At 38.2% G+C, this 14,685-nt stretch overlaps 1 protein-coding gene across 17 annotated transcripts in view; it reads right to left on the reverse strand.

The window, feature by feature from the left end:
* BBS9 (Bardet-Biedl syndrome 9) overlaps positions 1-14,685 on the reverse strand; it is a 517,916-nt gene that overhangs the window by 131,794 nt on the left and 371,437 nt on the right. For 16 of the 17 annotated variants that reach the window (XM_055293460.2, XM_055293455.2, XM_055293456.1 and 13 more), the window contains one exon: positions 8,449-8,631. The exons of the other annotated variant lie outside the window; for it this stretch is intronic. In XM_055293460.2, the coding sequence (XP_055149435.1) occupies positions 8,449-8,631 (183 nt within the window). The remainder of the gene's footprint in view (positions 1-8,448; positions 8,632-14,685) is intronic. 17 annotated transcript variants of the gene reach the window in all.

Consider the following 14,685-nt stretch of genomic DNA (forward strand, 5'->3'; position numbering starts at 1 on the left):
GTCTGACCTAATTCTGTTCAACTGATATGCCACAGTTTATATTTTTCAACTATTAGCTTTTAGGTTGCTTTCAGTGCTTCATAATTCTAAATGTAAACATTATGGTACCAAATAGATTTTAGTTTACTGCTTTTGGTGCATTAAGTTAGATGACTGATGCCAAGTATAAGATTAGTTTTATGACTGACATTTTCCTAGAGGACTCTCAGGAAAGACCATATCAGAAATAAGTGGGTATGTCAATTTCACCATATGTCTGTCAGCACTATATATTAACAAATTTGGCTAAATCAATATAGGTGAAGTGTACCTAACAGTTGCTTTCACTTGTATATATTCATCACTGTTAAGATTGGAAATTTTTGTGTATACTGACTTGAATCATGAGGATATGTGAATGAACATGTGTGTGAATATTTATTTATGGTGGTTTGACTATAATATATCATATATCTTTTAACATCTGTACACGAGAGACCAGGTTTTGTTCTTATAAAACCCAAAAATAGTTGAGATATCTTAGAAAAAGGGGAGGGGTGTGGAAACAGAGGTAGCACACTTCCTTTCCAAAAAAATGATTAAAAACTACACAGTTGTTGGACAAGCATCTGTAATTATGTGAGACATTATGAAAATACATGGAGTATCAAGCAATACTTGTATACAACTATACGTTTAATTGCTTTAATTCCGTGGGAATGTAGAAGAATATTTCCTTATATTTATTAGAATATAGGACAAGTACATATAATAATTTTAGAGTACTTAATGAGAAATAAATTGCATCACACCATCCAAGTGAAATTCATAAGAGAATGGGAAGCCAGAATAAAGAGGGAGGAAATGAACATTGATTTACTTCTTAAAGAGAATAGAGAATAGATGGAAGGGTAGACAGGCGACACGATTTTAAGTGAAGAAAAAATCCTTCTTTGCTCTGGCTTGATGGAAGAAGCTGTGTACCCATGGTTCACCTTTCCCAGAATGAAGGGGGTAGCCGGGGAGTCACATAAAATGAGCTTTAGAAATGAGATATGGTAGAGCCAAGTGACTGAAGGTCCTCAATGCCTGGCATTGGAGTTCAATCTGAACAGGGGCCAAAAGAGCCATGTAAAGTGTGTACACAGGTGTGTGATGGGAGAGCACTGGGCTGTGAGTCCAGCAAAGATGTGAGGGGCACACCAATGCAGAGACCCAGGCAAAAAGGCTACTTTGGATGCCAACACAGAAAGTCAAGTGGAAAAACAGGGCCTGAGCCAAGGGGCTTTTCCAGAAAGATTTCCAAATGAACAGCGGGCCAGGGAGATGAACTGAACACGGAGATGCAGGGAGACACAGTGCCACATGTTGTGGTCCACAGCACAGCGGGCGTGCTGCTTTTAAAGGAAGGAAGGCCAGCAATTTCCATGTATATGTTTCTACAACAATGTACTGTCACAGAAAGGTCAAAATTATCTCTTTGTAATTAGTAGACTCAAACTAGGTCAGGGAAAGGTATTTTAAGAAAACTAAATTAATATAAACACATCTCTAGCCAGGAATAAAACTGGTAAGCTTTATGAAGTTGATGATGATCACTATTTTCCTCACCGTGATTGTTTGAATTTAATTATTACATTATTCACACTTAAACCCTACTTTATTTCACAGAGGATTTGAAAAGGCATACAGAGAAAGTGACGCTTCAATTAATTATTTGTTTATTTAGTCTCATTTTAAAATGCATAAATACCAACTGTGTCCATTAAAGCACCATTCGATATTTGACGTAAAGAAAGTTTTTTAAAGTACACATCACAACTTGTGCTTTGTATTCTACTTGACTTCTATCCTATACTATATTCTACAGTATTTCAACAATTTCAATTTTTCAAAACAACAAGAAAACCATCAGAAAGGCTCTAAGATATACCATATCCAACTGTAGTGAGGCAGAATATTATACAATTAAGTAATATCAGTTGCATCTCACTAGCAGCAACACAGGATATGTGGTCATTATAACATGAAACTAGTTCTTTCATGTTTATCTTGCTGGCTAAGATCATGGGAATTACCAAAATATTTACTTTCTGCACTATGTTCCCATAGACAGTTATAATTGGGATGATACTTTAACAGTCACAAAGGCAGACTTAATACTGACACCAGACTTCCTCTTTCTGTTTGCCTTTTAAGAAGAGGTCATTAATAACGGCAATGATTAGCCATCGCAGTCATCACTCAACCCAGACAGCAAGCACAATGGCCCTTACATCAAACCTGACCTATGACGTAGAAGTCTTTAAACCTTGTAAGTGAGCTTTGATAATTCCCTCCACACAATAGCATTTCCTATTATAAACATCTGTTTTCTCACATGAACCATGTTGAACATGTTAAAAGTAAGTTTCTCTTTCCATATCAGTTTGTAAAAGGGATAATCAATCAAAAAATAAAGCTGAAGGCCCAAGTCTCCTTCCCCCACTGATGTAAATTTCCATCCTAACTTTCCCAGGGGATTTTTAAGTTCAGTACTAGGGAAGGTAACTATTAAACCCTTAAGAACACAGTAAAGCTTTCCTTCTTCAAATTATAGATAATATCTAGTAAAGACATTGAACATACTTTAAAAGAAAAGAAACAGGCATAATGCTATACAATGTGCTAATATTCCTTCCAATTCTAGGATTCTATGCAATCAGGTCCCCAAACCAGTGCACTATTGCCCTTTTCATTAGAGATTCCTCTGGAGTCAGGTGAGCATAAATGAATATTAGAACAGACATCTGATACATGCAGTTTGGAAAATATCAAAACTGCTCCTCCTTGTTCTCTTGCCATAAGCTGGATGAATCTTAGTCGTTTAAGCTGTTTACTAAGATAATGAGAAGCAGATTTGTACAGAGATCAGGAAGGGCAAAGAGGATTCATCTACATACCAACTCCAAGTGACAGTGACCACCTAGGATGCTGTATTCAAAAGGATTCTGAGACCACGTGCAGGCTCAACAGAAAAAAATTAATCATGGTTACAAGGTTTACCAAGGCCACATGGGGAATAGGAACAGCAGCACTTGTGCCAGCTTCTTGCCTCTCTTATATGCATACATCTCCCCAGAGAAGTTTCTTGTTCCTAAAAGTGTCTGGTTATTGCACATCTGAACAGGCTGAACCTAGGATACCACAAATAAGTACTGCAAATGCAAACACCATGGTATAACTTAATGTCAGTATTCTACCCTAATTTCATTAGTGCATTAAAATGTGCTGAGGTGGTTAACTCAACTGATAAGATGTTTTTTCTCTTGACAACTGACAGTGCTATGCAACAGAACTTTCTGCAATAACGGAAATGCCCTACATCTGGGCTATCCAATGTGGTAGCCACTCATTCACATGTCGCTATTGGGTAGATGAAATATAGCCAGTGTGTTCTTATTTCTTTTTATTTAAATTTCACATGGCAAGGGGCTACCATATTAGGCAGCACAGGACTAGCATGTTTGCTTGCAATGTTAAAGTAAATCCACAGAGGACTGGCTCTAAGTCTGTTTTGCTTAGTGAGGTATGCTATGTGCCTAGAACACTGCCTAAAACATAGTATGTGCTAAGATCTTCACTGAATGAATAAATGAGTAAAGAGATTTGTCCTATCAGGCCATCCTGAAGTATGGATGGTTTTGCATCTTTTGGCTTCTGTGCAGCATGATTAGAGGGAGATGTGTGTAATACCACAATTCAACACTCTCTCAGACTCAAACCAGTAACACAGCCCTCACTGAGCTTAGCAGATAAAGTATTGTCCATAGAACTTCAGGCAGAGGGTCAGTCGAGACATGTTTAAATTCTGCATTGAGAATTCAAATACCCTGAAATATCTCCAGCCCCTAACATGAAAGATATGAAAACTATTTATTTTAAAATTGCCCATTCTGATACTCTGCTAGAACATTATTTTGGGTGACACTTCTTTATCATCACAGGAAGATGGTAGAGACAATACTAGGTTATCAAACGGAACCAAGTGTAAGAGCTTTTTTAGGAGACACCAAATAGAATATTTAATGTTCTTCTATCACGAAAAGGGGTATCCCCACAAAAACACATCTGGCACATATAACTTTGAGCACTTTTAAAAATTTACATATACCAGCATTTATTTGCCCCAAAATAGTATTGAGGAGTGACAAAAATGGAAAGGCATTATTAAAGAGACAGATCACAGACAACGATTAATTCTGTTCCAAATGACATGGCATTTTAAACAAAATACTGACAATATAGTGTGGAGAACATTACTTTTCATTAGCAATAGCACATTCTAAATATTTTTGCATTGTGAACCTGATGTCATTAGGGAGAAAATACTCCAGAGCTGGCTATTGCATTTAGGCTGCCTTTTAACACATACCATCAAAATAACAACAAATCATTACACAGTGCTGTCTGAAACATAAACAAAACATCTTCTGAGCACTTTCTTTTACCTCTCAATACTTGTGGGGACATGTGACCTTGAGCTGAGAGGCTCTTCTGAAAATGTTGTCCACATGTCTAAAGTTTTCCCCCTCACACGTGTACTCTGCCATCCACCCTAAACCAAACCATCTAAATTACATTCAGATTTTTGTGGTATCATAATAACTTCAATATGGGATATATTTTCAACATTCTGGTAAGAGAGTCCTTTCTTCCCTGCCTCACGCTTCTTCCAAGTTATTTCAGGTTTGCATATTTCATTTTCACATCTCAGTGGGATACCCATCACATAACATTTATTTGTGAGGTCTAAAGGCATAATGTGGGGGATTGTGAACTAGCATGTCAAAACCACATACTGCATGCGTATGTCTTAAAAGAATGAAAAAGGATTCCTTTTTTCTCAAGATGTATAAGCTGTCTCAACAGTATAAGTCCGAAGCGAATACCACAACCTAATTAAAGATGAAGAGCATAACAAGCAGTATTAAAATGTCTTTTTTGATTCATTCTTCTCCAAGTTATGTTTTTATCAAATGTCTTGTCTGATTAATGACTCCAAAGACACAATGAGTATACATACCTTCTAATCTCACCGAATTCAGAAGAGAGTTGAAAGAACTTTCTTCTACATGTTTTGGGGGCTATGACAGCAGAGAATGTACAGGCAGGGTAGAAAAGGGCTTTCAGGAGAGACTAAGTCCATTCACCTGCCTACAGGGATAAGCATGCTTATATATTCCCAGACAAATAAGACTTTTTAAAGATCTTTCAAGTAAGAAATACCACAATCTCTTCTGGGTATCAATTCCTACATTTAGAACATTTATTTCTGGGAAAGTCTTCCTTTGAGTCTAACCATGCTTCAGGGCCAGCTTTACGAGCATTCAAGCTCTGCAGTCACAAAGGGGCTCATGCTCAGAAGGACCACCTACCAGCCCTGCCTGGCTTAATGTTTTGTTGTCACCATCTTGAAATTTTTAATAATTTTACCTCTGAATTTGTGTTTCCTAAGTGAACTCTGATGGAGCAATGAAGTACGTGTATAAAAAGGGAAGATATATGCAGTATGCGTGCCCCCTTTCTCCTTTCTGTCTCATTCACATGTAGCCCCATGAGCTCTGAATTCCTGTGGCCCCATGATGAGTAGGGGTTCAGGGAGACTCAAAGCAACTACAAGGAAGGCATGTTATGTCTAGACTGATTAAGTGGGGACACTGGTAGCCCTGAGAGGCTTTCCATGAGAACCAGACATATTTTGAATAAAGAAGGAAGGCAACAGAGTTCAAAGCAACAGGAATGACTGAAGAAGCCCATTGTATCTTTTCTTACTCCTGTTACATCCCCTGTATTACCTAATCACTTGCAGTGAAAATGATAACATAGAAGGAAAGAAAAAGAGTGATACATAGTTCCTTTTCCTCTCAGTCCTTCCTTTCTCTTCAGTAAGCTGAAGGTAGAGAGCACTGGAAGATAGGCACATATCAAGAAATGAAATAAAAAGTTAAGTCTGGTGATTCCACAGTTCTATAAGAACAAAATATATGTGTAAGTACAAGCTACAAAATATAAATTGTGTAATTTTGTTGATTCTGCATATGAGTCTAATGCTGTCATATTTGTATTTCAAAGAGGCACTGCACATTACAAAGAACAATGGTAAAACTCACACTAACAATTCAAATTTTTTATTTTTCTTACTTAGAACATAAAATGGCAAATAAAAAACGCCATGACAAGTCAGGAGAGACACCGCAGAAAGAAAAAAGCTTTGCTTTTAGTACCTGTTTTAACAGCACTTTAGCACCTTTTCCCCTACTTTTTGAACAAGGAGGTTCAAGTTTTCATTATGCACTAGGCCTTGCAAATTACGTAGCTGGCCCTGACCCGCTTCCTCATGCTCCAGATTACATCCACTGCATCTATTCTTCGAGGTCACCATTTGTTAGTTTTCACCCTTTCCTTCATTCATCTACCTGACAAATATTGACTGCTCTGTGCTCAGGCACTGTGCCAAGTACTGACGATATAAAAAGGAATAAGATATTATCATTCTCCTTAAGTGTAGTTGTGAAGATGGACAAATAACCATGGAAAGTTACTAAGACTGGGCCAGATGTGATGGTTCACGCCTTGTAATCCCAGCACTTTGGGAAGCCGAGGCAGGCGGATCATTTGAGGTCAGGAGTTCAAGATCAGCCTGGCCAAAACAGTGAAACTCTGTCTCTATGAAAAATACAAAACAATTAGTTGGGCATGGTGGCACGCGCCTGTAATCCCAGCTACTCGGGAGGCTGAGGCAGGAGAATCGCTTGAACCCAGGAGGCAGAGGTTGCAGTGAGCTGAGATCATACCATTGCACTCCAGTCTGGTCAACAGAGCAAGACTCCATCTCAAAATGAAAAAACAAACAAACAAAAAACTGATCTTGCATAACTTTAGTGAGGACAATAAATAATATACATAAAATGTACAAATCACTTCCAGTAATGATTGCTAACCTTTGGCACTCTATTTAATTATCTCATTTAATTCCTATTACAACTTACTGGGTAGGTCCTATTACTGTTTCCATCTTACAGCTACAGAAGAGAGATTTAGAACAGTTAAGAAACAACCACCGTGATTTTGTCACTAAGTGGTGGAACCAATAACTGAAGTCACCCAAACCTGTTTGACTACTAAATCTGAGTTCATAAGTGACAGATATCATTCTTATTAATATAATCCTAACCATTATTTATTTTCTAGTATTACAGTTGTGTCTCCATTTCCAGTTTCTCAAAGGTCAATTTTAGTTGCAATTTTGTCAATCACCTTATAATATATCATTCACCACTAAACAAAAATGTGTATTCTAACTTTTTCCAATTTACTTATTAATACTTTGGTTAGCACATAAAATATAGCTTCTTTTTTAAAAAAAAAAAATCTGGCAATCCTCTGACCTAACTGTAGAAAATTCAATTCAGCTGATAAAACTGTGGTTTTCAAAATTACATACAATCCTGGCTCTACAGCCAGGATTTCAGAAAAGTACTTAAATCTTAAAGCCTAAATTTTCCCATAGGTAAAACGGGGATGGAAACAGTACTTTAACTACCTCACTGGCCCGTGCTTAAGAGTAAATAATTCTTACAAAACACTTAAAATAACACCTGGTACCTAATAACCACTCAAAAAAATTGTTAGTTTTAATATTACTATTTTTAGTTCTCAAATCTAGGTTTTAAAATGGATTTGAAATTATTTCCCCTTGAAATGTTTTCATCCAATACGAAGAACTAAGTTCAAGGGTCTCTAATTTCCGAGATTTGTATTTTTTTTTTGTCAATAAAAGCACACAAAAAGTCCCCTAGAACGGCCCATGGTGGTCATATATACCTTTACAATTCAAAGGATCTCAGATGTTTTAAGTTAAATAATCCTTTCCTGAAAATGCCAAATACTACCCTCATTTTTCTCTTTTCATTCTAAACTGCCTATGCTAGGATTGAGGGTAAAAGAGTTTATAAACTACACATAAAGAACTCTATAAATGTAAGGAACTATTCACATCAGTTATAGCAAGGCTATCTCCATTCTCTCTAACCTTTGAAGTGACACTTAAATTTAAGAAGGTTAAGCAAATTAAAATGGCCTAAGTGTTTTCTCTGGCGGAAAAGGAAAGGATTAGCTAATCTGAAGGTTACTGCTGTCATCCAGACTGTCAAATGACTGTTTCCCTGGCTTCTAAGTGATTGAAGAACACATAAAAAGTAGACTGGACCACATAAAAATTGACTATATATCTATTCTTAAAATAGCTCTACAGAAAAAGGCCTTTGACATTTTTCTTATGGTTTAAAGACAAGGAAAACAGCATTTTTGTAAAAAAATCAAACCCTTATTTGATACCTTAGAAAACCTGATAGCTATGTGATATCTTCCTAAAGCCGAAACTTCAATAATGCTGGCTGTTCCCACCATAGGCTTTCAGGTCCTTACCAATTCTTGAGTGTCTTCTGGTAGCGGCAGAAATACCGCTTCCAGAATAGCAACCTGGTCAGCACTAAGCTTCTGCCATAGCCCGATCAGCAGAATCACCAAATGGGTGGCACTCTTCAGCCTGGTGAATGACTGGAACAGATTGCCTTGGTTTTCCTCCACTGCATCTGCTAGAGCAATTACCTGCGGATATTACAAACTTTGGTTAGGGATAATTTCACAATTCTTGAGCCCTCAACAAATTACGTCTGGCACACTTTTGTTTTTCTTTAAGACAACTTGATGAACTTTGTCTTCCACAAACACAAGCTATGTTGAGTAATAAAAGAGTTATCATTCATCTGCTCACTTCCTTCTCTAAAAAAAAAAAGCCCACAGTAATTCCAAATCCATATGGTCAGAAGTGGAAAATATCCACAGAATAAGCTTAGCAGGGACAGTGTTCAGTGTCTGCTTTGCCATCTATTGACTTTCTTCAATATATGCTAATATAAGTAACCTCTAATAATGTTATCACAGCCTTTATTACCAGCCACATAAATTAGTCAATTAAAACATTCTCAGAAGAATAACTGCATTTGCCTTGTAGTTCAAAATAACTTCATTACACTTTTTTCAGAACATCGTTTTCCTCTAATATTAGTCTTTAGATGCTACATGGTATTGAGATATCTAATATTTCTTTATTATATCTAAAAGGTAGATAATGTTCAAACATTTGACCAGTTGAGTAATGTCATTTTTAACACAAATGTCAGGCACCAGCCCACAGGGACCTGAAAGAAAAAAAAAAAAAAAAGTTCTGGGTGTGTTAGCTTTACAATGCCAAATCTATTTAGGATAAAATTGGCAGGAGTGAGTAGAATTGACTTTTTTTCATCTTTTTTGAATAATCTTGTGGAAAAAAGAACTAAAGCAACAATTGGATGAAACATCCAAAACTGCCCATTGGTGTTTTATTTTAGTTTAATGTCTTGGTGAATTTTGTGCTCATTAAAAGTAATGAACTGACTGCCGCAGAGGCTCAAGGTATCTGACAGTCCCCAGAACAGCATTAGCAAAAGCCAGGGCCATATGAGCTCCTTTCTACAAGCCCCCACCAGCTCGGGGGACTGGAGTTCAGATGAGTTTCAGAAGTCTCGTGCAGATGATCCATTTGGTGATATTTCATGGTTTATTGACATGGGCCCAAAGGGCTTGTTAAAAAATCATCATTCAAACAAGTAGAATGTACAGCTGTGTGGTCTCAAAAATTCCATGTTGGGAGAGGGGCTGTACAGAAACAGCCCTCAGAGTGTCTCGGAGATACTGGAAAAGAGATGTAGGCAGAGCAACTGAAGGTCCTTGCCTGAAATCACTGGGGCGACCAAGATTCTTTGCCACTTGGCTGAGGGCTTGCAGGAGTTATAAAAGGCAATCACAATTCACATTTAGCTCTACAGAGAGGCGCTGGAGTTTAAACGAAGACTAGCATAACGCAAAGTGCATTGCTTGCTATGTGCCTAGTACTGTGCTACTTCCCAATTACATTCAAAAGAACCACACAATATCTTACAGTCCACAAGGATCTTATAATTTGTTGGAAAGAAAACATACATACACAGCCAATTAGTGGGAAGAAACATTACTATAATAATGTCCTAATTGTGCAGAACAGAAAGTAAGTGTGAAAGAAGTTAGCAAAGGGACGGATTCCTGTGGGCCAGAGTTAATATCCCTGGGGCCTCTTTTACTCAAACGGAGCTTGGAACTCATCCCTTCCCCATTACTTCAAGAAGTCCCCTCGAAGAGACGGAAAGAGCCCACTTTCCTTGAACCAAAACACCTGGAATCGTGTTCCTCCCCAACCCCACCATGATTATAACGGACTCCTGTTAAAGTCTGAGTTTATACTCTTTTTCTTCCTGTGAATGTTACCAATTAAGCCTCATTGTGGGGCCATCACATTATGACACAGATGCTTATTGTCAAAAAGTCCAAATCATACAAAGATCAAGGTCATAAACACCCACTGAATGCCAGATATGTGCAAGAATTTGCGGGAAGTATTGTAGGGAATTCAATGGTGACCAATCTAATCTCCACCTACAAAGAGTTTGTAATAGAAAGGAAAATAGGTCAAGGAGGCAAATATTGACCACATAAGGAAGACTCTATAGGCTATAAAGGAGAATTCCACTAACGTTGCGATTATTATGTGAATAACTATCCCTCCAATTAATTGAACATAGGCCGCATGCCAAGCATTCTGCCCTGTGCCATACAGGTATCAGTGCCTTCAATCCTCACATCTCCCCTGCGACTTAGTTGACATTTTCTTTCACAAGTGAAAACTCTGAGGCTCAGCAAATATAAGGTATTTGCCCAGGACTGTACGCAGGGTGTGCAAACTGTGCTCGAGCTTTGACGGACCCGAACTTGTTTAATGCTCTGCTGTCTCTGCCTTGAAATTCTTAGTAATTTTATTCTTGAGCTTGCGTTTTGTAAGTAAAAGTGATAGGGAAATGGAGTGTGCACATGCGCAGAGGAGTCATGTGGACTCATGAGTTAAATGCTCATACTTGCATTTAAAACTGCATTAATATAACGATTAATGGTAAAATTCGTGCTAATTATTTGAAATTTCAGTTTTTTCTTACTTAACTACTAAAAAGAAAATAAGAAAATACCATCAGAAGCTGTGAAAGAGAGAGTACTGAAAAAAAGAAAAAGCTTTTTATTTTAGTGGTCGTTTTAGCAGCCCTTTCTTCCTGCCTTTTGAACAAGGGCCCCTCGTTTTCATTTTGCACTGGGATCCACAAAATAAGTAGTCAGCCTGACCATCACCTAGTAGATGAAAGAACAGGATTCAAACTCTGGAGTCTGTCTCACTCCAAATTTTGTTCTAGACCTTAAGCATGTTGTAGGTTCAGAGATGGGCATACTACTACCAGCTGAGTGTAGGGGGCCTTAGAAAGGAAGAGGTAGAGAAAAAAGCAGTGGTATGCCAGAACTAGCTCAGTCAGCTCCTCCCACATCAGGAGAAAGAACCTATTGTTCGGTTTTCAGAAATTTTGCAAGCCAGTTGTTACACATGGCCATTACTAACAATTAAATCACATAAACTTAAAATTACATTTAAAACAAAGGTAATAAATACTCAACATTCATTACTTCCTACTATTATCTAGTCTCTTGAGGTTATTTATGCCTATTGTATCCATATGTCGGAAACACTTTGCAATGGGCTACGGTTTACATTTCTTCCCAATCCTGCGTTCAGGGACCTCACATTGGTAGCTTGAAATCAGCCATGGTGGAAGTATTTACTACATGAAAATCCACAAATGTTACAAAGTCAGGCTTCCTACCCTTCCCCTTCTTCCCCAGAGAGCCTCTTGTTAACAATTTACTAGCACACCAGTGAGAAGAGGTATCTGAAATGTGTCCTAAAAAATAGATATTGAGGGCTGGGCACGGTGACTCACGCTTGTAATCCCAGCAATTTGGGAGGCCGAGGTGGGCAGATCACAAGGTCAGGCATTCGAGACCAGCCTGGCCAACATGGTGAAACGCCACCTCTACTAAAAATACAAAACTTAACTGGGTGTGGTGGCACGTGACTGTAGTCCCAGCTACTCGGGAGGCTGAGGCAGGAGAATCACTTGAACCAGGGAGTCGGAGGTTGCAGTGAGCCGAGATTGCACCACTGCACTCCAACCTGGCGACAGAGTGAGACTCCATCTCAAAAAAAAAAAAAAAAAAAAAAAAGAAAAGATACTGAATAAGGCCAGTTTAGGGACAGTGTTTGATGACATTAAAAAGGTAAGCTGGGTACTGTTGTAGAGGAACCAAAATGTCACAGTGAAAACATGCACTTAACTCTGTAGGCACTGGGGAGCCACAGAGTATTCTGAGTGTGGGTGTTACTTAATGGAGGCTGTACTCTAAGCAGCTATCAGATCATAACAAATATTTGGAGCATTTTCCGGACTTAAAGGATGCTTTTACACACGTTCCTCACTATCAAGGGAAAATCCTCACTAAGTGCAACAACATGTCAGTTCATGGACCCACCCAACTTGCTAAACACAGCTGTTATGGAAGAATGACTTCTCAGTGAGACAGCAGCCCAAGCCACAGGATCTTTCCTGAGCAAGGCCCAAAATATATCAATTGGACAGAAGCATCGTCTAAGTCTCAGTCTCATTGGATATATTTCTGTGCCATTGTGGAAGGAGTCTGCTATCCCCAAATGGTCACAGAAACTGGAAAGAAATGGGATAAACAATTCCTTATGTAAATTACCCCCAAGGAAAATCTTCCTGACCTACTGGCCAGCATGAAATACTAAACAGCTCTCCATGTTCTCAATTTAGTTTTACACGTAACAGCCAAGTTTACTGTGTTCCCCATAAGAGCCAAATGAATTTAACAGAATTAACATAGTAAAAAGAGCTGGAAAAACTACACCCATCAAGATTCAGATCTCTGAGACCAAGGCCTAGAAGATCTTGCCGCTCACCTGGAACTGAGAAATGAGGCCAACCAGCTGCTAGGACTTAAATTTGAGGGAGAGCGATTTTTAAGGGTGCATCACTGCCTGAGCAAGATGTGTGTTCCCTAGTGTTCAACAGAACTACAGAAAGGGAGGGCTTTAGGAAATAATAAATGCTAACGATTTCAAGCACAATGTGTTGATGGCCTTTGTTTTGCTTTTTCAAATTGAAGGTTTCCAAATAAAATGGAGACCCCAAAGGACATCTCTGTCCAACTGCCATATCAGTTGATGCCAAAGTAATGAGGCAGAGGCCCAGGGAGCTGCTTGCAGGAAAACGCTCAACTCATAAAGTGAGTGTGAAATTAATCCCAAATACTTCCAGCTGCCAAGATAGGCTCTAAAATTGGTTACAGGAAAGCAGCAGCAGCAACAGCAGAGTAGACATGAATCATACTATGTGAAGGACATGTCCAATTTCTTCACCTAAACTTACCGTTGAATCTGCCTCCATATTTCATGTGTGGCACTACCATTGCCTAAACACTACATTGCTATTTAGTTGTCATTTCCTGAGGCCTGACTGTGGGCCAGGCACTGTGCGCAGGGCTGTCATACCCAGATGATCATGTGGTCCTCATGACAACCCTCTGAGATAGGAACTGCTGACCCTCTCTCCCCCCACTTCCTGATGAGGAAACAGAAGCTTACAGACATCTGAACACACTGCCTGTGGTCATAAATAAGGGAAGATAAGGGCTAGGATTCTAATCCTGTCTTCTGATTTCCTACTGGGTGCCCTTTCTTCTACACCAATATACAAATTATATATTCAGCCCCATAATATAAACCAATATACAAATTATACATTCAGCCCCATAAAATAATCCAGTGAATTTTCATCTTGATATTTAAGCAAAGATACTTAGGAAGAACACTACTAATATATTACATCCACGATAGGCATATGTGCTTTAGTTATGCTTTCCTATTGTTGCAGCTTTAAACATGAGGTCAATTCGAATTGGCTGGTTTCTGCACAAAGTTTTGTGGTACTGCCCAAAGTTACATTATAAAGGAAATTAGTTCATAACTTGTAAGAATGGGAAGTTAACATACTAAGGTTTTTTTCTTAACAAGGAGAATTTTATTATGTTCCATATAGCTCAAAAATATGAAGATTTTAGAAAACAGACATTTTCTAGGCCTACTCCTTTAGTGAAGCTACTTTTTTCAAGGGGATGATTCATTTATTTTCTATAAAATCTCACATTACAACATTTTCAGTGGTCCGAACAGGTTAATGTTTTGTAATAATAATTGTCAACATTTATTGAAGGCTATCTAGGAGCCAGGGACTGTGCTAACCTCTTTCCAGAAATAATCTCATTTAATTATAAAAACAATACTGTGAAGTATATACTATTATTGCTCCCATTTTAAAAATAAGACCAGAGAAGTACAGAAACTGTCAAACAGTAAGCAGTAGAGCCAGAATTCATATACAAGCAATCTGACCCAAGAAATGTCACTATGAAGCACTGCCTGCATTAACCTTCTGCCTGCATTAACCTTCTGCCTGCATATCAGTCCCATCATGTGCAATATGTGAAACTAATTCTATCAGGAGCTCCCCAATCGGAAGTTTCAGCTTTGCTGATCTCCCAATACCTGATATTTATTACAATAAACCAGATAGGTTTATTGTAATAAAAGGTCAGCATAGATGAATGAGTTAAGAAAATGACATTCCTATGATA

This window comes from Symphalangus syndactylus, chromosome 9 (assembly GCF_028878055.3).
Source record: "Symphalangus syndactylus isolate Jambi chromosome 9, NHGRI_mSymSyn1-v2.1_pri, whole genome shotgun sequence".
In the NCBI taxonomy this organism is placed as follows: Eukaryota; Metazoa; Chordata; class Mammalia; order Primates; family Hylobatidae; genus Symphalangus; species Symphalangus syndactylus.